At 46.6% G+C, this 26,481-nt stretch overlaps 1 protein-coding gene across 1 annotated transcript in view; it reads right to left on the minus strand.

Annotated features, from left to right (window-relative positions):
• Positions 1-4,022: 4,022 nt before the first annotated feature.
• Positions 4,023-26,481, minus strand: part of LOC146336610 (acyl-coenzyme A synthetase ACSM3, mitochondrial-like) — a 29,559-nt gene continuing 7,100 nt past the window's right edge. The window contains exons 4-13 of the mRNA XM_084818563.1: positions 25,301-25,444; positions 23,240-23,396; positions 20,789-20,868; positions 17,465-17,588; positions 15,472-15,552; positions 15,169-15,270; positions 11,741-11,868; positions 9,983-10,082; positions 6,742-6,861; positions 4,023-5,195 (exon numbers count right to left, since the gene is read on the minus strand). Of these exons, the coding sequence (XP_084674689.1) occupies positions 5,109-5,195; positions 6,742-6,861; positions 9,983-10,082; positions 11,741-11,868; positions 15,169-15,270; positions 15,472-15,552; positions 17,465-17,588; positions 20,789-20,868; positions 23,240-23,396; positions 25,301-25,444 (1,123 nt within the window). The 3' untranslated portion in view covers positions 4,023-5,108. The remainder of the gene's footprint in view (positions 5,196-6,741; positions 6,862-9,982; positions 10,083-11,740; positions 11,869-15,168; positions 15,271-15,471; positions 15,553-17,464; positions 17,589-20,788; positions 20,869-23,239; positions 23,397-25,300; positions 25,445-26,481) is intronic.

Here is a 26,481-nt window from a genome sequence, read left to right on the forward strand (position 1 = left end):
CCATTGTATTCCGAGCTGTTGTTGAGAGGCTTTTGAATCCCATGTAGAGAACATAAGAACATAAGAAAAGCCCTGCTGGATCAGACCAAGGGTCCATCTAGTCCAGCATTCTGTTCACACAGTGGCCAACCAGCTGTTGACCAGGAACCCACAAGCAGGACATGAGTGCAACAGCTCCCTCCCGCCCATGTTCTCCAGCAACTGGTGTACATAGGCTCATTGCTTCTGGTACCAGGGGCAGCACATAGCCATCAAAACTAGTAGCCGTCGATAGCCTTCTCCAGGAATTTCTCTAACCCCCTTTTAAAGCCGTCTAGGTTGGTGGCCATCACTACATCTTGTGGTATCATAGAATCATAGAATAGTAGGGTTGGAAGGGGCCTACAAGACCATAGAGTCCAACCTCCTGCTCAATGCAGGAATCCAAGTCAGAGCATCCCCAACAGATGGCTGTCCAGCCTCATCTTGAAGGCCTCCAGTGGGGGAGAGCCCATCACCTCCCCAGGTCATTGGTTCCATTGTTGTATTGCTCTAACAGTCAGGAAGTTTCTCCTGATGTTCAGCCGGAATCTGGCTTCCTGTAACGTGAGCTCATGATTCCATGTCCTGCACTCTGGGATGATCGAGAAGAGATCCTGGCCTTCCTCTCTGGGACAACCTTTCAAGTACTTGAAGAGTGCTATCATATCTCCCCTCAGTCTTCTCTTCTCAAGGCTAAGCAGGCCCAGTTCCTTCATTCTGTCTTCATAGGGCTTTGTTTCCGTTCCCCTGATCATCTTTGTTGCCTTCCTCTGAACCCTCTCCAGTTTGTCTGCATCCTTCTTAAAGTGTGGTGCCCAGAACTGGACACAGTAATCCAGATAAGGCCTAACCAGTGCTGAGTAGAGGGGAACTAGTACTTCCAGGGATTTGGAAGCTACGCTTCTATTAATGTAGCCCAAAGTAGCATTTGCCTTTTTTGCAGCCACATCACATGGTTGGCTCATATTCAGCTTGTGATTGACAACAATTCCAAGATCCTTCTCGCTTGCAGTGTTGTGGAGCCACGTATCCCCCATCTTGTAACTGTGCATTTGGTTTCTTTTTCCTAGGTGCAGAACTTGGCATTTATCCCTAATAAATTTCATTCTGTTATTTTCCGCCCAGCACTCCAGCCTATCAAGATCACTTTGAATTTTGTTTCTGTCTTCCAAAGTATTAGCTATCCTGCCCAATTTTGTGTCATCTACAAATCTGATCAGCATTCCCTGCACCTCCTCCTCCAAGTCATTAATAAAAATGTTGAAGAGCACTGGGCCCAGGACTGAGCCCTGCGGTACCCCGCTTGTTACCTCTCCCCAGGTTGAGAAGGTCCCATTGATAAGCACTCTTTGAGTCCGATTCTGTAGCTAACTGTGGATCCACCTGATAGTTGTTTTGTTCAGCCCACTTTGAGCTAGTTTGCTCATCAGGATATCATGGGGCACTTTGTCGAAAGCTTTGCTGAAGTCGAGGTATATGATGTCCACAGCATTCCCATGGTCCACAAGGGAGGTGACCTGATCAAAAAATGAGATCAGATTCGTCTGGCAGGATTTGTTTGTGGAAGTGAATTCCATAGTTTGACTCTGCGCTGTGTGAAGAAGTCCTTCCTTTTATCTGTCCTGAATCTCCCACCAGTCAGCTAAATGGGTTCTAGTATTATGAGAGAAGGAGAAAAAAGCCTCCCTATCCACATTCTCCACACCATGCATAGATTGTGGTGCAATCTTACACATGTCTACTGAGAAGTAAGTCCCATTGACTTCACTGGGACTTCCTGTCAGGTAAGCGCGCAGGTAAGCCTTGGCTGCAATCCTATACACCGGGTATGGGGAACCTGAGGGAACTCCAGCCTGTGGGCTGGATACGGATGTGGGATTCCCCATCCGGCCCATCAGCATTTTCCTCAGGGCCCACCACTCTCTCAGGCTTGGGGAGCCTGAAGGGCTGGTGTCACAAGTAGGCATGACTGGGCACCTGCCAAGGGCCCACACCCCAGCAGGGGCCCACTGACAAGAGCCCCCTTGAGCTGCTCCACCTCTTCACCATTGCGATTTCCGTGGTCATACTGTAATAAAAGAACTTTTGTGCGTGGAACGGGGAGGGTGGCACTTCTCGTCTTTCACGTCAGCTGGCAAAATGTCTCGGGCTGGCCCTGATGTTTCTGTCGCTTGTGTTGCTAAGGTGGCGTCTGCAGGGAAATGCACATTTGGCGTGATGCTCAGGCTGGGTGGCTCCTGGGAACTCATTAACAATGACATCGCTGCCTTCTTCCCAGAGCCAGCTTCTAGCTAGTCTTGCGCTCCTCCCAGGTGGTTTAGAGAGCAAGAAGCAACGGCCATGGATGGCGGTCCCCTCCACATCCAATGAGAGTACTGCTCCCATTCTCATGAGTGTGAGCTGCCCAGCTGCAATGAAAGAACACTGACCCCGTGCCCTTCACCGGTGGCAATTAAATGCTTAGCAATCGTAGAAGCTCAGCCATAATCCCTTACAAAGCCCCAATGCGTTAGGCTGGTTAGATCCACCTGCTGGGTGACAACTGGCACCGCTGCTTCTGGGAACTGCTGTTTGTTTGCTGTTTTATCACTCAATTCATTGCTTTGCTGGGCAGCTTTGCAACCAGACCAGTTTGCTGTGTCATAGAATCATAGAATAGCAGGGTTGGAAGGGGCCTACAAGGCCATCGAGTCCAACCAACCCCCTGCTCAATGCAGGAATCCAAGTCAGAGCATCCCTGACAGGTGGCTGTCCAGCCTCATCTTGAAGGCCTCCAGTGTGGGAGAGCCCGCCACATCTCTAGGGAATGGATTCCATTGTCGTATTGCTCTAACAGTCAAGACGTTTTTCCTGTTCAGCCAGAATCTGGCTTCCTGTAACTTGAGCCCATTGTTCCGTGTCCTGCAGTCTGGGATGATCGAGAAGAGATCCTGGCCTTCCTCTCTGGGACAACCTTTCAAGTACTTGAAGAGCGCTATCATATCTCCCCTCAGTCTTCTCTTCTCAAGGCTAAACATGCCCAGTTCTTTCAGTCTCTCCTCATAGGGCTTTGTTTCCAGTCCCCTGATCATCTTTGTTGCCCTCCTCTGAACCCTCTCCAGCTTGTCTGCATCTTTCTTAAAGTGTGGTGCCCAGAACTGGACACAGTACTCCAGATGAGGCCTAACCAGTGCTGAATAGAGGGGAACTAGTACTTCCCGGGATTTGGAAGCTATGCTTCTATTAAGGCAGCCCAAAATAGCATTGGCCATTTTTGCAGCCACATCACATGGTTGGCTCATATTCAGCTTGTGATCGACAACAGTTCCAAGATCCTTCTCGCTTGTAATGTTGTTGAGCCATGTATCCCCCATCTTGTAACTGTGCATTTGGTTTCTTTTTCCTAGGTGCAGAACTTGGCATTTATCCCTATTAAATGTCATTCTGTTGTTTTCTGCCCAGCGTTCCAGTCTATCAAGATCACTTTGAATTTTGTTTCTGTCTTCCAAAGTATTAGCTACCCCGCCCAATTTTGTGTCATCTGCAAATCTGATCAGCATTCCCTGCACCTCCTCCTCCAAGTCATTAATAAAAATGTTGAAGAGCACTGGGCCCAGGACTGAGCCCTGCAGTACCCCACTTGTTCCCTCTCCCCAGTTTGAGAAGTGTCCCATCCCCCCTCCTTCCCACAGCCACCAGCTTCATGGCAGTGTCTTAGCAGGTCTGTTTCATGGCTGCAAAACAGAACCAGGATCCTTTGGAAGATGTGGATGGGAAAGCCATTTAGGGCGGGGAAGGAAGAACACATTGCCTGTGTTTCACCGGGTGGCTAAGGGCGCAGTCCTATGCATGTTTAGACAAAAAAAAAGTTCCCCCAAAGTTGCTAGGCTTTTTTTTTCTGTCTAAACGTGCATAGGATTGCACCCTAAGCAATCAAAGGAGCCTGCATCATAGGACTGCACAATTCCTTTTGCTTCTTGCGAGTTTAAAAATGAGAAGAAAATCAGCACAAGCTTTGCATTTAACACACATAGTTCTTTAATGGTTTTTGTTGGTGTTGCAGCTATAACCTTGAACAGGTCAAAATGTGGATTCCACTCTCTCTCAAAAGAGGATGTCTGTGTGTCTGTCTGTCTGTCCAGGATTGTGAAACCTAGACACCTGAAACTTGGCATGCATAGTAAAGGGACGGCAGGGATGTGTATCTCTGAATTATTTGGTGTTTTAAATGCATAATGTAATTTTAATTAATTTAAATGCATCCATGTGTTAGAAGCCTGAAGTTCTGACTTCAGTCACTAGGTGGCAGACCTCCCTAACCAACAGATAGGTGATGAAAGTTTTGCAGGTGATAAAAGTTTGAAGCCACAGGGGTGGCTCCAAGGGACAAAGTCACATGGCAGCCCACCCCACAGCAGAATGAGGCACCCTCCCTCATGGGGCTATAAGAGTGCATCATGGCAGGGACCATGCCCAGGGGTACCAGCAGGCATGGCTTCACTCAGAAGGCATGGCTTCACTCAGAGAAGATACTTATCCTTCCCCCGAAGGCATTCTATGTCCATTGAGTATGTCCAGTTCTCATTATTCAGGGGTTTCCCCCAGGGCTCCCCAGATGGCCACGCCCCTGTCCCCTTGTCCCCTGACTCTGCCCCTTCCCCCAATCACTTATTGTTTGATGGTTTTCTAGCTCTTGCATGTTTTCCCCTATTCAGCCTTGGGCTGAAAGAGGTTCGACACCCCTGTCTTAGGGTTTTTTTCCCCCCCCTGAAAGATTTTTTGTACATCTGCAAATCTTGGTGTTCCCCTGAGCCTGCTGTTATCTCCCTCTTGTGTGTGGGTGGTGCTGTTTTGGCTATGCAAGGAACAGCAGTTGGAGACCTGAGATCACTATTAGTCAATATGATGATACGATGAGAGCTTTTCAGTAATGTTTGATTTATGAGTGACAATGATAATCAAGTGAATTAATGTTCTGTAACCACAACGAGATAATGGAACTGGGTGGAACCATGAAATCCAATAACTGCAGAAGCCAACAGTTCATCATCATCAGTGGGACTGTTGTGTCAAGTAACTGTCTGCTTTGGGTTAACTTCAGGGTGTCATCAGGCCTTCTCCCACTCTTTCTCTCTCAGAGCCTTCCTTCGGACTTTCTCGGACGTTGTCTTGGGTAGATGTTGAACAAACTCAATCTAATTCGAAAGAATTAAAAAAAAAGTTAAAAGAAAAGTCTGAGCAAATACACTTTGATTGGGAGTCGCATTCATTGATAGGAGGAAATGCTTCATTTTGTGAAGGATAGGGGCCTTTTGAGAGATACTCGGAAAGAAACAGGAGAGCCATTGGTTCGTGTCCCCCCTCCCCCCAGCAAAGCTCCTATGCCTTGAATTAGCTTTTGTGTGTTTTTCCCCCCAGTTCTAAAAGGCTGAAATGCCTCTCCTAAGGCTCAGTTACTGGCAGTGAGAGCTTTAAACTGTTTTGGAATGAGCTTCCCAGAGAAGTGTGCCAGGCGTTTACATTGTGCTCTTTTTGGCGGCAGGTGCAGACCTTTACATTTTCTCAGGCATTTTAGTTTTTCAGTTTCTGTTTTACATCTGGTACTGTATTTTAAATCTTTGCACTGTGGCTAGGTTCTGTTTGATGATGACGATGATGATTCTGTAGTTTTATATTTTTAAATTTTTTATATTGTCATTTATCATCTTGTATTTGATGGTTTAAATTGTGGTGAATTGCTGAGACAGCTTCAGTTATTTGATGGTATAGAAATGTAATAAATAAATAAATAAACAAGGTAAAACATGCTGATTTTTTGGGTGTATTTTGGGTCCTGCTGCTTTGCCTCCAGCCCTCCCCCTCTCCCAGAATGCGGCCCCCAAGACCTGCTTTGAAATTCAATTCGGCCCTCAGGCTGAAAGCGGTTCGACATCTCTGCAGTAAAACATCTCCCTTTCAATGCACATCACCCCAAAGATCTTCCGTCCCAGGAGATCTCACTTAGAGGTCCTTCACTTGCAAGTGTAAACCAAATGTTGGCTATGCAACTGCCCTCTGATCTAATCCCCAACCCTCCACACCACAATGTGTCTTGATCCTGAGCTCATCAACCTCACTTCAAATCCATCTAGCAATTTTTTTGGGGGGGGTCAGGGCATCTGTACTTTAATAACAGAGTGACAAAGAACATCACCTGCTGAATTTCTGCTTGTCATATAGCTCTTGAAGGCATAGGAACCCTTGATCCCCAAAAGCTAGCATCCTAGCACCCAGATCTGGACCCACTTAAACTCCCCCTCAATGCACCCCCTTCACATTTCTTGTTTATTGCCTGCTCCTGTTGAGGTTTTTTATATTTTATTTATTTATTTATTTATTAAATTTATTAATCGCCCATCTGACTGGTCACCCAGCCACTCTGGGCGATGTATAACCCACCATAAAACAATTTAAAACAATAAAATTTTACCATAAACATTTTTTTTAAAATACCCTAACCCACCCCAAATGCCTCAGATTATCATCAGATATTCCATCCTTCTTTTGCCTCCTTACTGTTCTCAATGCAGAAAAAGCCCTCACATCAAGGGGACAAAACCCTTCTCTGATCGGCTGCACCAGCAGCAGCAGCAGCAGCAAATGCAGGAAGCCCAAACAACACGCCGTCCTAGGAAGCCACCTAGGTTTTTGTCAAGGTAAATCCTGAGGTCGATGCTCAGACATTTCAAGCAATGTAGTCACCTTTCTGGGGTACTTGTATGGAGCAGTCTCTTTTTTGACATATTCTTGCAGCTCAAGAATTAATTTCTCTTTATCGTGGGACTGATAGGCAGGAGACAGGATGATAAAAGCTTTCACAACCTACAACAAAATCAAAGGAAGGCAAGATTAAGTGATAATACTTCTAGTGTCAGTGAGTGAAAGGACTGGTTTGCCATCTCAATAGGGATTCTGCCAAACAGAAGCTGTATGGAACATAGGAAGTTGCTTTTTATCAAGTCAAATCACTGTTCCGTTTAGCACAGTATTTTTTGCAGTGACTGGAAGCAGCTCTCCAGGTTTTCAGACAGCATCCTTTTCCAGCTCTACCTGGAGCTGCTGGGGATCGAACCTGGGACCTTCTGAAGGCAAAGCAGGGGCTCTACCACTAAGTGACAGCCCTGGCCTTATGCAAGCAGCATAAACTTTAGGTCTATTATACATATAATATTTTAAAGCAGCAAACAGCAGTTCAGACCACTTTTGTTCTGGAACCTGGATAGATGCAATTAATCACTAGAAACAGATTTATTTATTTATTTATTTATTTATTTTCCTAACCGCCCATCTGGCCAGTCACCTGGCCACTCTGGGCGATGTACAACCAGTGTGGTCTAGTGGTGAGAGTGTTGGACTGGGAGCCGGGAGACCCGGGTTCTAGTCCCAACTCAGCCATGGAAGCTCACTGGGTGACTTCGGGATATAAATGCAACAAATAAATAGATAAATACAACAGTGCAATTTAAAACAGTAAAATTACACATTAAAACATTGTCTAAAAATACCCTAACCCACCCCAAATGCCTGCCTGAACAACCAAGTTTTCACTGTGTGGTGCAAGCTCATTAAAGAGAGGGGCATGGTGGAGTTCCCTTGGGAGGGAGTTCCACAGAGTGGGGGCCACCTCAGAGAAGGCCCTCTCCCTCGTCCTTACCAGCCTAACTGTCCTGGCTGATGGGACAGAGAGAAGGCCATCCGAGGCTGATCTTGTTGAGTGGCTTGTCTGGTGTTGCTGGAGGCACTCCTTGAGATAGGCTGGGCTGGAACTGTATAGGGTTTTAAAGTTCAAAACCAAACACCTTGAATTTGGCCCGGAAAACAACTGGTAGCCACAACTTATTATAGTGACTAACAAAACCCAAATACAGTCTTAAAGCAATCATGTCAGTGCCTGCTTTCTTCAGCTGCTCCAGTGTGAATCAAAGGGTACATTGTCATCAGTATCCTTTGATTCATATCAGAGCAGCGGCAGAAGATGAACCATTTTGCTTTAAGACTGTAATATTTCTGTTACATTAGTCATGGATATAATTCATTAATTGATAGATTTTTAAAATGTATAAACCACCCTTCATCCACAAGGGACCCCAGGGTGGTGTTGTGGGGGAAACTGTGGGGAAACAAAAGGGAATGAGAACCACCCCTGCCCAAAGGATGAGGCTGGTGGTCATGTATCTGAAATCACACTTTATTCAGAACATGTATACCCAGGAAATTCACAAAGGAACTACAATTTGGGAACATGTTACATGGGTTTAGCCAATTAAAAGCTTTGTTATCAATATACAATCACATTAGGGTTGGGGGTGCTCACATATGCATCAGTGCTCCCTAACCATGAAGACGCCCCAAAGCACAGCTGGGGCACAATGAACTGCAAATTCCTCCTGCCTGTCAGTACCTTATCTCAGAAGGGAATGGGTTTTTGCCTGCCCATTGCCCTCATGAGACAGGAGTTGGAGCTAGGGATGTACGAAAGTCACTTACCTTTTAACGAAATTTGATTCGAGGTGGGGAGGAGGCGCTCCGTCCCTCCCCCCGAAATTCTGGCCAGGGGGGAGGCGCTCCATCCCTCCTCCCCCCGAATCCTGGCCGGACGGGTCCGCAAATGGCGGTGGCTGTAGCTGCCACTGTTTGCGTCCCTGCTGTCAGCCGTGATAGGCTACGTAAATGTTTACGTAGCCTATCACGGTTGATTTAAAAGAAAAAAAAATGCACGTACGCAAATGGCGGCACCCATGGGCGCCGCCATTTGTGTTCCTTATTTTGACACATCTTAGTCTACGTAAACATTTACATAGACTAAGACGGCGAAAATAAGGGGAACGCATATAGCGTAGCGTCTACGCGATTTGTGTTCCCCTTATTTTCACCGTCTTAGTCTACGTAAATGTTTATGTAGACTAAGACGTGTCAAAATAAGGAACACAAATGGCGGCACCCATGGGCGCCGCCATTTGCGTATGCGCGTTTTTTCCTTTTTCTTTTAAATCAGCCGTGATAGGCTACGTAAACATTTACGTAGCCTATCATGGTATTTTTTTAAAATCTAGCCGTGATAGGCTACGTAAATCTTGATGTAGCCTCTCACGTTTTTTTTTTAACTGGAAATGGCGGCGGCGGCAGCCGGTCAGAAGACCAGCCGCCGCCTCTGCTGCCGCCCCGCCGCCGCCCCGCAGCCACCCCACCGCCAGAGCAGCCGCCACCAGGAAGATTCGCCCAAGGTAAGTCCCGTCCCGGGGGGGGGGGGGCGTGGGGTGGTGGCAGACCGTTTCGCCACTGATTTCGGGGGGCCAAATGTGCTGGCATTCGGCCTCCCCGAGATTCGTGGTGAAATTCTCTGACATCCCTAGCTTGGAGCCTGCTTTATCTGTGTGCAGGGATGTTTATTCTACCCTCTTCCCTAGTTCTTTATGTCTTGTTTTTCTCAGCTACTCCCTTACAATATTCTCCGTATTTTCCCATCTTGGAGACTTTGGTTTAGGCCTGACACAAGGCCTTTCCCCCCACAGTGTACATAACATTATAAAAAGACAACTACAATATAACAACAATGATAACATTGCAACATAAGAGGCATAAGAAACTATTCAAGCTGCAGACAGCTAAGAATAGGCGTGTATTTGTGTATGTATAACTATTTTGCAATGAACCATCCAAAAGAAAGACATAATGAAAGGAAATCAGCAAATGACCCCCCACCCCACCCCACCCCCAGAACAGGAACTGAGCAACTAATACCATTCACCATCAGTTCTGTTGCAACATTGGACGTGTGTGCCACTAAATGAAATAAAATTGCTCTGCCATCAGGTTCCAAGCCACAGAGAATATTTGGCATCCTGCTGCATTTAATGATCTCATTCGGTTCGAACTTCACTAACGTTTGTAGCTATATCTTGACAAGACATGAATTCCTTTCTAATGCTGCTGGTCCTCTTACCTCTCCTCTGATGGGATCTGGACTGCTGACAACAGCCGATTCTGCTACTGCCGGGTGCCCGGACAAGGCGTGTTCCACTTCAAAAGGCCCGATGCGATACCTAATGGGGAGGAACCATAGCTCAGTGGTACAGCATGTGCATTGTGTACAGAAACTCTCAGCTTCAGTCCCTGGCAGCCCTGGTTAAAAGGTGGCCAGGGCTGGGAAATCTCTGCCAGAGGCCCAGGAAACCCATGGTCAATCAGTGTGTAGTGCAGTGTCCTAATATTTAAAGCAGGGGTGTTGAGCTTCTGTCAGCCCAAGGGCTGAATTATGTTTTGGAGAAGGACCCAGGGGCCGCATTCCAGTGGTGCACAGGGGCTGAAGGCAAAGGGGCCAAGGGCCAAAAATGCCAGCATATTTTAGCATAAAGCTCTGATTGCCAGTAATTAAGCTTTAGAAGGGGCATTTCAACCTTTTAGAATGGGGCAACCCCCAGCCCCAAAACTGGGAAACCACTAAATTATTGGTGGTTGGGGGGAAGAGGGTGAGACCAGGGGAAGGGGAGAGGCCATTTGGGGGCTGGAATGGGACTACAGGTGGGCCAGATTTGGCCTTCAGACTTCAGGTTCTACACCCCTGATTTAAATCTTGAGATGTTGGAGAAATCCGCAGTGGATTCAAATGAGACTGGATTTCTGCGAATCCAACCTGTGAATTCTGCAGTGGGGTTGAACTCAATGGTCTTATAGGCCTCTTCCAACCCTACTATTCTACAATTCTATGCCAGCTTTTTCTGAGTTATGCAGGCTTGCGGATCAGTTTCTACTTGGGGGGGGGAATCGTGCAAATGTGCATTAGCACAAATGCGCATTTGCAAATGAAAGGAATTCTCATGAAAATATTCTGATTCTTTTAATGAGAAGACAATGGAATGGAAGATGCCTGATATTCCATGAAACACAGACGGAATGGATGTAACAGTATCTGTACATGCCTAGTTTGATCTTGGCAAGCTATCAACTTAAATTAGAACTTCGTTTGTGCTGGAAGGCACACATAGAGTTAGGGTGCGTACGTCAATGGGGTGTCCTTTAGCATGCACAGAACTGTCGCCCCATAGAAGTCAGTTGGAAGTCCATGAAGGTGGTTGCTCTCTGTGTACACCTTGGAGGCATCATGCTCATAAAAGACTGCTGGATTTCTATATTGCAAGCCTGAGTCCAGTCTTCTACACTTCGGTTCTACGGATGCTGATGGAAACTTCTTGTGTTTTCCATACAGTGACTAGGGATGCTGGAGGGGGCAGAACTCACTGAGCTTTCATCAGCTCGGCTCCCTGAACTTCAGCTTGTTTCCCCACGAGCGGGCTTGACTTGATCTGCATCAAGTTGGGCCAGTTTGTGGATTCTCCATTTTTTAAGAATTGCATAAAGAGAAATGTGTGCAAATTGCAGCTGCAATTTGTCTAATTTGCGCAAATTGTGGCTGTGATTTGTGCACATTTTTATTTACTCAAATTTAAAAAACAAACACAAAAAGTTCCTGGGTTTCAGGAAAACCTTTGCGGCTTGGCCTGCAAATGCGAGCTGAGTCAGGTGCTGAGCAGGAGACAGTTGAGCCCAAAAAGGAACAGATTTCACAGCGATGGATGTCCCTAAATGGTGGCTTGGGTTTATGACCAAGATCTGTACATTACAATTGTGTTTTACGTTTTGGGCTGCAAATAGTGGTATTAATTTTATAAGTTTAGCATGCATCTTGAGAACAAAAGCATACCCAGAGGATAAGATCACATCATCTCCTCTTGCGACAAACCGGATGTATCCATCTTCATCCCTGATCCCTCTATCCCCAGTAAGGTAGAAGTCACCACGTTCTGTTGAGGCTGTTTTCTTGGGATCATCCTAAGAACAATGAAGCATCATCCCTTAGGCCAAATCCACACATGCATGTTCATCACTTGATTCCTGCAATGTCAAGTGATGTTTTGCATGTGCAGATGGTCCACCATGGAACTAGCAGCACAGACAGGACATTTTCACATCATCTCAAATTTAATGCTTTTTCAGTACTGTGGGTCCTCATGTTCAGCTGCTAGTGCAATCAGATGATGTGTCCAGTTCTGGGTACCACAGTTTAAGAAGGATGTAGTCAAACTGGTATGTGTCCAGAAGAGGGCAACAAAGATGGAAATGGATCTGGAGAATGTCCAATGACTCCTCTTGAGAATGTCTCCTCATGTCGAGTCAGGAAAGGTGGAAGATATGTTTAGCTTGGAGAAGAGGCACTACGATAGTCATCATCCAATATCTGAAGGTCTGTCATAGAGATGGAGCACATGTGGTTTCCATTGCTAAAAGGGGCAGGATTTGAAACAATCGATTCAAGCTCCGAGAAAGGAGATTTAGACTAGGGATGTTGGAGAAATCTGCAACAGATTCAAATGAGTTTGGACTCCTAGGAAAACAACCTATGGATTTCACAGCAGACCAGCTTTTTCTGAGTCATGTGGACTTGTGGACCAGAATTTTACTTTTTGGGTCGGGTTTGTGCAAATCTGTACTTGCATTCATGTGCATTAATGCTAATATGCACATGCATTCGTGGAATGAAATTCTTGGACATCCCTAAAAAAAATGTGATTCCGTCAATGTGCAGACAAGGGAACAAAAGATACTTGACAATCTGTGAAACACAGAACAGATTTATCAAAATCCATACATCCCTAATTTTGACTAGGAAAAACATCCTGATGGTTTGAACTGTTTGACAGTGGAAAGGGTGCCTCGGATAGTGGTGGTCTCTCCTTTACTAGAGGTCTTCAGTCAGGCTAGACAGCCACCTATCAAGGGATGCAGTAACTCAGGGGTCATAGAATCATAGAATAGGGTTGGAAGGGGCCTACAAGACCATCGAGTCCAACCCCCTGCTCAGTGCAGGAATCTTAAGTGAAAGCATCCCTGACAGATGGCTGTCCAGCTTCATCTTGAATGGCTCCAACATGGTAGAGCCCACTACCTCCCTAGATAGTTGGTTCCATTGTCATATTGCTCTAACAATCAGACGTTTTTCCTGATCTTCAGCCAGAATCTGGCTTCCTGTAACTTGAGCCCATTATTCCCTGTCCTGCACTCTGGGATGACTGAGAAGAGATCCTGGCCTTAGGGATGTACCTATCCCCTTACCTGGGGTCCGCAGGGGGGTCCGCGGGGGGGGAGGCGATCTGTTCCTCCCCCCTAGGGATGTACGAAAGTCATTTACCTTTTCGAAGGGTGACATTCACTGTGGGGGGGAGGTGCTCCATACCTCCCCCCGAAATCCTACCCCAGCCAGCTCCGCTCTGTGGCGACTCCGTGGAGCCGCCAGCGGGTGCATCCACATGACAGGTCTGTGGATGCAAATGGTGGCCGGCATCGCGGCCGCCATTTGCGTCCCTTCACTGAGCTGTGATAGGCTACGTAAATATTTACGTAGCCTATCATGGCAAAAGCAGGGATGCAAATGGCAGCTGCTACACCATTTGCATCCCTGCTCTGAGCTGTGATAGGCTACATAGATACTTACGTAGCCTATCACGGCTTGCCAGGGACCCAAATGGCAGCCAGCGTAGTGGCCGCCATTTGCGGCTGCAGCCCGGCAGCAGCTGGAGCTGCTTGAGCTGCTGCTGCTGCTGGAGCCACCACCACTGGAGCCACCACCGGAGCTGCAGCCAGCCACGTTTCGCGGGGCTTTCACGGGGTGGTGGGGCGGGTTGTTCCCTTCCACCACGGATTCTGGGGGGCTGAATTCACTGGAATTCAGCCTCCCTGGGATCTGTGGCAAAATTCTCTAACATTCCTACTCCCCCCCGGAATCCTCGCTGGTTGGCTCCGCTCCGCAGTGAGTCCACAGAACTGCTGGCCGGCTCTGTTCTACAAGTGATACGGCCACCATTGCCATGCTGTATTGCTGCTGCTGAGAAACAGGAAGTTTCGGACACAAATGGCTACTGTTCTTGCGATAGGCTAAGCATCTGTATTTACGTAGCTATTTACGTAGCCTATCGCAAGAAGAAACAGGGATGCAAATGGCGTAGCAGACACCATTTGCATCTGGATCACTTCCTGTTTCTCAGCAGCAGCAATACGGATGGCAATGGCGGCCATATCGCTTGCTGAATGGAGCTGCCGGCGAGGAGGATTTGGCTCCATGATGATCTGGCGGGAGGCAGAGGTGAGTGGGATCGTTCCACCATGGACTCTGGAGTCCGTGGCGGAATTCTCCGCCATCCCTACCTGGCCTTCTTCCCTGTGACAACTTTTCAAGTACTTGAAGAGCGCTATCATCTCTCCCCTCAGTCTTCTCTTCTCAAGGCTAAACATACCCCGGTCTTTCAGTCTCTCCTCATAGGGCTTTGTTTCCAGTCCCCTGATCATCTTCTTTGCCCTCCTCTGAACCCTCTCCAGCTTGTCTGCATCCTTCTTAAAGTGTGGTGCCCAGAACTGGACACAGTACTCCAGATGAGGCCTAACCAGTGCTGAGTAGAGGGGAACTAGTACTTTAGCCTGGGATGCATGTGGTCCCACGTGGGCATGTTTGTGGCCCTCACTGCCCCATTGCTGCTGCCGTGCCACCAAAATCCACCATTATAGAAGGAGAAATTGGCATTTTTCCCTTGCTGCTCCCACCATGGAGATGAATTTTGGTGATGGAATGGCTGCTGGGGCAAGAGTGCAGCCTTGTGGGGTCTGGAGGGGACAATGCAGCCCCCCTGTTCCTGGATGCTGTCCATGCCTGCTGTAGCAGCAGACTTCCTGCACTGGCAAGGGGTGGACTAGATGACCTTTCAGGCACCGTTGAACTCTATAATTCACTGAATCTATGGTGTGGATGTGTTCAGTGGAGGCTGATGGCTCCAGTTTCGGTGGGGCAGTGAACCCATTCTGGGTTTCAGACAGAACTCCAAAGGAGCTATCGAAGCTATCTTGACCTTATCCCCCAAATGGGTTCAGCACCTTGGATAGCTCCTTTAGAGTTCTGTCTGGTTCTCACTAAAACCCAGAATGGTTACATCCCCACCGAAAACAGAGCCACCGGCCTCCACTGGATGTGTTCATGAAAAAGAACCAAAAAGAGATGTGACTCCCCAACCAATTTGTTAGTGCCCCTTTTTCTGTTATGCCCCCTCCTTTTCTGCCCAGTAATTTTAAAGGATTCCTCCTTACCACATAGCCAGAGAAGAGACCTAAGGGCCTTTTCGGTTTGATTCTAAAAGCAATATCTCCTTCTTCTCCAGGAGGGAGGGGACTGCAATTTTCATCTATTATCTAGAAAGGAGGAAAACCAAAGATTGGTTATTCGAGCTTTTCTTCTTGTCTTTTTAGCAAAGCCTCACCTTCTAACTAAAACCATGGTATACATTCTTGTGGTTTTAAATCCCACTGCAAGGTGATCTATATGGGTTATTATTATGGCACACTATATGGGTTATTATGACTGACTGTTTCTCACATCAAAAATGTACGCACCTGGACTTGAAAGGGAGGGCATGGCTTGCCTATAAAACCGGGTTTGAATTTCATCTCTCTCGAAGAAAAACATAACAAGGTCTACAAAAAGAAATGGTACGTGTGCAGTCAGGTTTTGTTGTTCACTTAAACACACACACACACACACACACACACACTCGATGGCTGTCAAATTCCAAAATCCATAGAATATGCCTTTATAAGACTAACTCAAAGATCACAAAAGATGTGCAAGCTTTTGAGATCCCCAGATCTCTTCATCAGGAAAGCTGTTACAAAAGCTGGTTGTACTAGTAGTTGGGTATCGGGAAAGGGGGGGAAAGGCTGATTAGATATTTTGGTAAAACTACTCAATTTGGCTTCTATTGTCTTTTTTTTTTTTAACCTAGTGCAGCACTTAAATTTATCTCCAGCTTTGTTAATATACAGACTAGGGATGCTGGAGAAATTAAGATGGACTAAAATGAGCTCGGAGTTCTAAGAATCCGACCTGCAGAATCCGCTGTAGAGCGACCCCCCCCCGCCCAGGGCCGCACAGAGTCTGTGGACTTCAGGATTTTTTTTTACTTTCCTGAAATTTGAGCATATTTATTCATAGGAAGATACGCAAGTTTCTGCTGAGGAAAAGTTGAATGGAATGGAGGACAATGTGCTAACTGTTAAGTACTGAGGTAAATTCTGTAAATTTTTATGAAACTTCTTATCTTATGTAATTATTTGTGTATTTTTCCACACAACAAAAATTTGCATTGGTCTGTGAGTGGATGACAGAGCAAAAGGCAATCCGTGAAACACAGACGGAGTGGATTTTAAACAGCTCATCCACCACTAATACAGACTGTCTAGTTGATCTCTATTTCTGTTTTCAAGCAACCAAGAACTTGAGTTAAGACAAGCTGGACTTCATATATTTTTTAAAATGGAGGATCAACAATTGCCTGTTACCTTCTCCTGCCCAGTGGCCCTAGGGGCACTGAAACCTGAAACCATCACATCACCTGGTAGAGTCCAATTTGAATGTCTGCAAACCAACCTCCTCCATATCATCTTAATACTCTGACCATGCTGTCATCTTGATAACAACATTTAGTAAGCCTTCCCCCCTGCATCTCTCCCTCTGTTGCCCTTTTCTCACCCTCTGCTTTTTGTAACACCTTGCCTGATGAAGAGATCTGGAGATCTCAAAAGCTTGCACAATTTGGGGGGATTTTTCCTTTTGTACTATATGGATTTAGAATATTTCTTATGGCCAACATGGCTACCTTTGTTTTTTGTATGACTTTCAATTGATTAAAGAGTTTCAGGGCAAATAAAAGGAAGTCCTTCACACAGCACATAGTCAGACTTTGGAATTTACTACCACAAGATGTAGTGATGGCCACCAACTATGAATGGATGAATTTGTCATTTTTGGACCTTCTCAGTTTCTCATGTTTCCATTCATTAGTTTGATTCATACTGAATTTGAGATTTTTTTTTAAGTGCCTGAAAATTTCTCTTAATATATGCATTTTTGTACACACTTTTGCCTAATAGACACATTTTTGCAGCAATTTTCCTCATATAATGCATTTTGGACAGCATTTCACAAATATACATTTTTGTGAGCACATTGCCCTAATATATACATTTTTATACATGTCTTTTTGATTGGAGAACTCAATTGCAAAATTCAGAGAAGTGCGAATTTTGAAGGAGAGCCGAGTTTCTGTTTGCATATTGGTCTGAAAGTGCGAAATTAGGTAAGGTTGCATTCAACTATGAACTGAACGGATTTCTTCCCCATCCCCTGTGCTGCATGTTTTGTCATCTTGGGTACAAGATTGTTACAGTTAAGGTTTTTCATTGTAAATAAGAAGCAGCCATTTAAATACAATCCATAAGGACTGAGATGCAGACTTCCACTCGGGGTGCTCAGGAGTAGCTCTTCTGTGACTTTAATGGGGTTTTGGTGCTTGAGTCTTGTTCTTTATATGACTGAATGAAAACTTACAGTCTCTGTCTGCGCATAGCCTTCATAGATATGCAGTCCTGTTTGGGCTTTCCACTGCTGTATAACTTCAGGGTTGATTGGTTCTCCACCACTTAGACATGTCGTCAGACTCTTGAACTTGTATCTGAACAAGTATATGAAAAAGCATTAGACTTCCTAAAAGAGATGACTGCCTCCACAGTGTATAAATTGTACAGAAATAAGCTAAACCCATATATATATATATATATATATATATATATATATAGAGAGAGAGAGAGAGAGAGAGAGAGAACATTTTTCCAGCTTCAGTTGTTCCCAAAATCATAAATACCAGCTCTCCCCAACCTGTTGCCCTCCAGAATTTTTGGACTACAATTCCCAGGGTTCCTGACCATTGGCCAGGATGGCTGGGGCTAATGGGAGATGACATCCAAAACATCTGGAGGACACCACACTGGGGAAGGCTGATCTATACCAAGATCTATACCAACAACTCATTCCTGGAGTGCCTGTTCCTTCAAACAGTACTACCCATGAACAAGAGGGGAAGTATCACTATACTCAGGAGACCTCCAAGGTTTGCAGAAGTACAAAAAAACATTTAGGGGAAATATCCTAAGGGAGCAACCCTCACAAGCAGCCTAATGAGGACTAGCATACTAGGTGGCCATGGAATGTTGGGCTGACTGTTGTTGGTGGAATAGAAAACGAGGAAGAGGAGAATGGAATGGAGTATCATGGAAAAGTGCATAACTCATTGATTGGAAGGCTGAGCAGGAACATGCCACAATGCAACTTTTTGTGAATTCTAATTGCCACGGTACAGCTCAACTCATGAGTAAGCAACCTCATGCCCTCCAGCTGTTTTGAACTACAACTCCCACAATCCCTGGCCATTGACCATGCTGGATGGGTCTGACGGGAGTTGTAGTGCAAAAGTGTTTGAGCAAAGTAACAATGTTTGTGATAAGTCATCTGAACCAGTGGAGTGTGGGTGGGATAGACAAAAGGGAACCTGTTTTCTTCGTCTTCTAGTTTCTTCTTGGAACGACTCTTTGATGTAGATTGCAGCTCTCAAGCTTTTACGTCCTCCCTCCCTCTTCACTGGTACTAAGTGTTCCTATGTCTGAACAGTGCAACCATAATGGCTGCTCTCAGCCTTTATTCCAGAAACTATTTGTTTTCCTAGGAGCTATCAGTGGAGGCTGGTAGCTCCGATGTCAGTGGGGCGATGAATCCGTTCTGGGTTTCAGTCAGAACCATTCAGGACTCTAAAGGAGTTCTGCTTCACACCTTGGATAGCTCCTTTAGAGTTCCGACTGGTTCTGGCTGAAACCCGAAGCAGATTCACCACCCTGCTGCCTGATCTCATCTGATCTCGGAAGCTAAGCAGGGTCAGCCCTGGTTAGTACTTGGATGGGAGACTGCCTGGGAATCAGGCTTCCTGCACTGAGCAGGGGGTTGGACTCAATGGTCTTGCAGGCCTCTTCCAACCCTATGATTCTATGTCTATGTCTATGTACAGCCTCCAGTGCTCCCAACACAGTTTGGTTTTGAAGTAACAGCGTGTGGGTATGTTTCTTTCTATAGCACTTGCCGTGCCCCAGTTACATGCTGAAACTAGGCAGCTATAACTTACCAAACAAATATAACTCTAACATGGAGGGCACTAGGTTGTTTACCCCTGGCCTAGCTCAAGAAGAGGCTGAAGGTTCACTGCAGGTGTGTGTGTCCGTCCCCTACATACATGTGGTATTTTGTGTGCATGTACACATGTGCGCATTCTGGCTCTGGAGTCTTCTGCTGTTCAGAGAGCACTGAGTTCGTCACGTGTACCAACTAACCCCCATTCATCACTCATTTGAGGGTGGGACTTATCTTACCCCTACGGAGCTCATTTTAGGAGCTGCTCCTGGGAAACACCATTTTATTTTCCCAGAATGCCTCAGATGTCACATTTTTCTTGGGCATTCTGGGGAAGAACATCAGCCCCCATTAAGAAAATAAGAGAAAGGGGGGGGAGTATAAGCAAGAAAAAACGCAAACAAAAAGAATGCAAATGTGAGTAATGAAACAAAAATGTAAACCAAGGCATGATGAAATGAATGTGAATTTTTTACCCATGCACACCAAAATGAATGCTCTGGAACCTGTTTAGATGTGGAGCAGCATATAAAAGTTGTAAATAAAATAAATATATAAAAATGATATTTACAATACTGAAAAAGAATGGAGGAATGAAACTCCCCCCCTCCCCGAGTCCTTGCAACAACCTGCCAGTATATTACATTTTCTTGATGCTGGGAACCTGTTCACAGCTACCATGAGTTGTAATAAGAGAAGTACCAATCTTGTCCATATAGTTAGCAAATGTTCAGTGCTGGAAACAAAATGGGTGCAAAATTCACATAGCTCAATTCCAGGTCATTGAACCGTAGCAGGTTCTCAATTTGATTTGAAAGTAACTGTTGAATAATCAGCACAATATTCAACCCAACCTGTGAAGGTCACACGAGGTTGTGCAAATCTTTTCTTTCTGCTCTGTTGCCAACATAAGCAATGGTGCTAATGGAGAGTTTCCAAATCTGCTCAGATGGCTCAGTTCTCCATAGACTCATGGAAGGTGGGGGGATTTGCATATCTGAGTGCTCCGCTGTGTAAAATCTTCCCTGTGTTGAGCAAACTGGCATATCAGGGAGAAATGGTTCCTGCTGTGTGACATGGAAGTGTTTTGGTATCCCCCACTTTAGGGCTTCTTTCCTAAATGTTTTTTGTACTTCAGCAAATATTGGAGGGCCCCCCCCCCCAAACTTGCTGATACTTCCCAGTTGTGGATGCCATCCTGGACACATAAGGATCCTGGAGAATTTCAACACACACACACACACACACACACACAGATTGAGAGAGAGAGAGAGAGAGAGAGAGAGAGAGAGAGAATAGGAACATAAGTACCTAAGAAGAGCCCTGCTGGATCAGACGAAGGATCCATCGAGTCCAGCATTCTGTTCACACAGTGGCCGACCAGCTGCCCATGGGAAATGCACAAGCAGGACATGAGTGCAAGAGCGCTCTCTTGCCCATGTTCCCCAACAACTGGTGTACAGATGCATACTGCCTCTGGTCCTGGAGGGGGCATGTAGCTGTCAGGACTGGTAGCCATTGAGGAAGCAATGAAAGGAGGAGCAATGAAAGAGTTGACTGAGATAGACAGACTCTGAAGCAGGCTGCAAGAAAGAAAGAAAGAAAGAAAGAAAGAAAGAAAGAAAGAAAGAAAGAAAGAAAGAAAGTCTAGTCTAGAGGTTGAGAAAACAAGGCCATTACTAAGCAAAGTAGTCATACCTGCTCACATCGTGCTGCAGAAGCATGCGGAAGATAGTTGGTGTGCCACAGAAGGTTGTCACTGGATATTTGGCAAGAGACTACGGGGAAAACATGCATACACACTTAATGATCGCTCGATTAAGAGGTCTCACAGAGTTTGCACGTTCATGTTACATTAGGGCTACATGCCCCCTCCAGTACCAGAGGTCTGTAGACCAGTTGCTGGGGAACATGGGCGGGAGAGTTCTCTTGCACTCATGTCCTGCTTGCGCACTTTTCTGCATGTTTTCAGAATTGTTTTTGAGCCCTTGCAAGAAATGTGTGCTGCAGTTTTCCCTCCTTCAAATGGAGTGATGAGAAGAACAGAGGTTTGGGGAGGGAATATAGCACAGTGGTGAGAGAGAGCACATGCTTGGCATGCAGCAGATTCCAGATTAGATTCCTGACATCTCCAGTTAGAAGGATCAGGTCGCAAGGGATCGGAAAGACATCTGCTGGAGACCCTGGAGAGTGACTACTAGGCAGAGGAAACTGTCATGGGCTGGAACAGGGGTGCGGAACCTCTTTCAGCCTGAGGGCCAAATTCTGCTTGGGAGAAGCTCTTGGGGGCTGCGTTCTGGTGGTGGGTGGGGACAAAAACAGAAGAGGTGGGGCCAAGATACCAGCAGATTGGAGCCAAATGCTCTGACTGCCAGGAACTAAGCCTCAGGAGAAGGATTTCAAAATTTGAGAATGGGGGAAATGGCACAAAATCCAGGAAAGCACCAAATAAAAGGTAAAAGTGTCCTCAACCAGTCGTGTCCGACTCTAGGGTGTGGTGCTCATCTCCATTTCTAAGCCGAAGAGCCAGCGCTGTCCGAAGACGCTTCCGTGGTCATGTGGCCAGCATGATTGAACACCGAGGTGCACGGAACGCTGTTACCTTTCCCGCCGAGGCGGTACCTATTTATCTACTTGCAATTTCTTGCTGGAGAAGACTCTTACGAGTGCCCTGGACTGCAAGGAGGTCAAATCAGTCCATCCTAAAGGAAATCAACCCTGACTGCTCATTGGAAGGACAGATAATGAAGCTGAAGCTCCAATATTTTGGCCACCAAATGCGAAGAGAAAACTCCCTGGAAAAGACCCTGATGCTGGGAAAGACTGAAGGCAAAAGGAGAAGGGGACGGCAGAGGATGAGATGGCTAGATAGCATCACGGATGCAATGAATATGAACTTGAGCACGCTCCGGGAGAGAGCACAGGACAGGAAGGCCTGGCGTGCTATGGTCCATGGGGTCACGAAGAGTCGGACACGACTGAACGACTGAACAACAACAATTTCTTGCTTTCGAACTGCTAGGTTGGCAGAAGCTGGGACTGAAGACGGGAGCTCACTCCGTCACACGGCACTCGGGTCTCGAACTGCTGACCTGCCGACCTTCCAGTCTGCAGTTCAGCGTCTTAACCACTAAGCCACCGCGGCCCACAAAATGTTTAGCACCAAATGGTCCAAACTAAAAGGACTCAGTGGTCTGAGGAACTCCAGAAGGCCAGATCGAGGCCGCAGGAGCACAAGAGTTTGTCCCTGGACCTGAGGTTCTGAACCCCTGGGCTCATAACCTGAGCTGATATAAGCAGTGGAAGCTGGTGGCTCCAATGTCAGTGGGGCAGTGAATCTACTCTGGGTTTCAGTCAGAACCAGTCAGAACTCTAAAGGTGCTCACCTTGGATAGCTCCTTTAGAGTTCTGATGGGTTCTGACTGAAACCTGGAGCGGAATCACCGCCCCACTGACATCGGAGCCGGTATAAGGCAGCTTCCCATGAGGGCCACATCATTACGTTGCCCAGAAAAAGCATTTTAACTGGGGAGGGAACATAGCACAGTGGTAGAACACATGCATGTGAAGAATCCTGGGTCTATTCCTGGCATATCCAGTTAAGAAAAGGGTCAGGTAGCAGGCCACTATTAGGCCACTATTGTCTAGTCCAGGGATGGATATAGGGTCTGACCAGGTGTAAGGTGGTTTCTTATGCTCCTAACAACTATGAACAGCCCCTTGCACACAACTCCATGTGCAAACATGCCTCGGCCTGTGAAAGAGCAATAGGGCAGGCCCTGTGGGGACAAGGTGTTGCTGGGTGCATGCACACGCACAGGGAGCACCATGTGCATGAAAAAGTTGTGTGCATGAAAAGTTGTGCACATACATCTGAGTCTCTTTATCCTGAGAGTTTTTCTATGTAACCCTGTGGAGGCTGGTGGCTCCAATTCCGGTGGGGCTGAAAATCTATTCTGGGTTTCAACAGAACCAACCAGAACTCTAAAGGAGCTCTCCAAGGTGCTGAACCTATTTTGGGGATAGCTATAGTTCTGTCTGGTTCTGTCTGAAACCCAGGATGAATTTACAGCCCCACCGAAATCAGAGCCACCAGCCTCTGCTGACATAACAGCTTTGCACCTTCAAAGGACGCAACAGTGTCCTTACATTTAGAACAGCTGTCGGCTCAAATTGGGGCATGCTGAGAGCAAAGATGGAGGATCCTAGAATCCATGGGGAGTATAAACTGCTGTAGGCAAATTTTACCCAGCCTGTATCAGACAGACCCCACATCATGTCCGAGGGAGTCAGGTTCATCCAGTTTCTGTGAATAAAGAAGCAAACACAAAGGCTGTGTGTGAGGTTTAAACAGAAACAAAAGCTGACTTCTGTTTGAAGGCCAAACCATGACATAGCACAGATCTGTTGGTTTTAAGCAGTGGAGGCTGGTGGTTCCGATGTCAGTGGGGTGATAAATCTGCTCCAGGTTTCAGTCAGACCCAGTCAGAACTCTAAAGGAGCTATCCAAGGACAGTTCTCTGGCAGCCTTTCAAATAAAAGAGGACACATGGCCACCCCCGTGGCAGCAAAATGTCTTGGGTTGGCACTAAAGATTTTATTGTGGCTGAGGACTTCACCCTCGCTGCTAGGAAGCCCTCGAACCTGGGGGCTTCTGAGATTCCTATGCCCTGCTGGGCTGAAACTGCTCTACTGAAACCAGCAGGGAGGAGCGGCATATGTGATTTTCACTTCCCTGTCCTCTGATCTCCTGTATTTTCACTAGATGGGCTTCTCAGCCTGCTAGTGAGGGTGCTTTGTAGGGGGATGGGAGGAGGATGGTGGAGTTTCAGGATAATTTATTATTTATTATTAAATTTATTAATCGCCCATCTGGCTGGTCACTCAGCCACTCTGGGCGATGTACAACATACAATAAAACAGTTTAAAACAATAAAATTCTACCATAAAAACCTTTTCTAAAATACCCTAACCCACCCCAAATGCCTGCCTGAACAACCACGTTTTTAATGCACGACGGAAGCTCATTAAAGAGGGGGCATGACGGAGTTCCCTAGGGAGGGAGTTCCACAGAGTGGGGGCCACCACAGAAAAGGCCCTCTCCCTCGTCCCCACCAGTCTAGGTGTCCTGGCTGATAGGACAGAGAGAAGGCTATCCGAGGCTGATCTTGTTAAGCGGCCTGTCTGGTGCTGCTGGAGGTGCTCCTTAAGATAGGCTGGGCCGGAACCATATAGGGTTTTAAAGTTCAAAACTTTGAATTTGGCCTGGAAAACAACTGGTAACCAGTGCAACTCCTTCAGCACTGGAGTGATGTGATCTCGCCGGCGGCTGCCTTTAATCAGGATATCCTGGCCTCTCTGGGCTCCTCCCCTTCCTGCCCACTGAAATGCCCCCTTTCCCCCTCCTCTTTTGTTGCTTTCCCGACCTCAGAGAAGCAGCCAGTGTGGTTCTTTATGTGCTGGCTGTGAGTCTGGGTTTGGATCTCCAACTCCCCCTACTGAGTTTGGAGAGCTGTCTCCAACTTTGGAAGGGTTTCCCAAGCCATCCTGTGGTCCCTGGGATGCTCTCCCACGGACCATAGGATAGCTTTATTAATTAATTATAATTATTGTAAATTATTGTACATTTATAATAATTAAATGTAATAATTAATTATTACATTTATATTCCTCCTTTTTTCCTCCTTAACCCAAAGTGGCGTACACAACCCTCCTCCTCTCCATTTTATCCTCACAACAACAACCCTGTGAGGTAGGTTAGGCTGAGAGTGTGTGACTGGCCCAAAGTCACCCAGTGAGCTTCCATGGCCGAGTGGGGACTAGAACCCAGATCTCCCGTCTCCCAGTCCAACGCTCTCACCACTACACCACACTGGCTCTCAAGTCTTCACTTCTTTTGGACTAGAGAGCACACTGCACTGGAAGACCTACCAAAGCTTCTGCTACCGTCTTCTACAGCAGTGGTGCAGTTAAGCAATTTTGGACTTGATGATCTTATGGGGGTGCTCTTTAGATGACGATGTGTGAGAAGTCACTTACTTCAAAATGAGATATACCATTTCTGCTGCATTTGGCCCCCCCCCGCTCCTTTTTCTGAGTGGGGCCCAGTACGTCTGTCCCAAAGTTTTACCCTGAAGGCGTCATTGCTTTAAGATGCCACAATATTCTGTTATGTTTGCTGCCCCTGAAGATTTACAAATAGAGATACACCTTCCAGCAGCTGTCAGTCCAATTCCCAAACTGCCGCAGGAATGTTCCACCATTTTGGGATATCCCGTGGTCCCGCTAGTGAAGTAGATGGTCATGGGATCTTGACTCTTTGTTTTAACAGGGTGATGCTCATCGAGGACAGCCCTTTAAAAGAGAGGAGCAGGCCAGTAAGAGTATAGTAAAAAAAAAAAAAGGTGTATGATAGGGGTGGGGAAGAAATGGATTCAGTTTTCATTTTAATGTAAACTTACCCAATTTCGCACTTCCAACTCAATATGTGAATTGAAACTCATTTGAAATGTAGGGATGTATGAAAGTGATTTACCTTTCACGGATTATGTTGATGGTGGAGGGGAGGCGTTCCGTCCCTCCCCCTGGAATCCTGGACGTGGGGGGAGGCGATCCATTCCCCCCCCCGGAATCCTCGATGGCCAGGCCCAACCCAGCCCAGAGCCGTCTGCAGCCGGATTTCCGGCTGCGGAGGGCTCTGGGGAAAAACAAAAACAAAAACCGTGTACGCAAATGGCGGCGGCTGTGGCCGCCGCCATTTGCATTCCTTATTTCTGGCCGTCTGAATCTACATAAATATTTACGTAGACTATGACAGCGAAAATAAAGGGAAATGCAAATAGCATAGCGGGTGCTATTTGCGTCCCTTTTTGATTCACCGTCTTAGCCTATGTAAATCTTTACATTTATTTTCGCCATCATATGTAAAATATTTACGTAGACTAAGACGGCCAAAAATAAGGAACGCAAATGGTGGCGGCCGTAGCCGCTGCCATTTTGTACATGGTTGTTGTTGTTTTTTTAAACCCACCCAGCCATGATAGGCTACGTAAAGATTTACGTAGCCTATCATGTTTTTTTTTTTTTAACCCAGCCATGATAGGCTACGTAAATCTTTACGTAGCCTATCACGTCTTTTTTTTTTTTTTAACAAGACTGCAAACGGCGGCGGCGGCAGCCGGTCAGAAGACCAGCCCCCGCCCCCGCCCCCGCCGCCAAAGCCGCTGCCAGAGCCGCCGCTGCCCGGAAGATCCGCCCCAGGTAAGTCTCATCCCGGGGGGGATCCGCGGGGGGCGATGGCAGGCCGTTCCGCCACGGAGTTCAGGGGACCAAATGCACTGGCATTCGGCCACACCGAGATCCGTGGCAGAATTCTCTGACATCACTATTGA

The sequence above is a fragment of the Heloderma suspectum genome, chromosome 12 (genome assembly GCF_057233095.1).
Source record: "Heloderma suspectum isolate Gila_16-S chromosome 12, 16-S_ref, whole genome shotgun sequence".
Classification (NCBI taxonomy): domain Eukaryota; kingdom Metazoa; phylum Chordata; class Lepidosauria; order Squamata; family Helodermatidae; genus Heloderma; species Heloderma suspectum.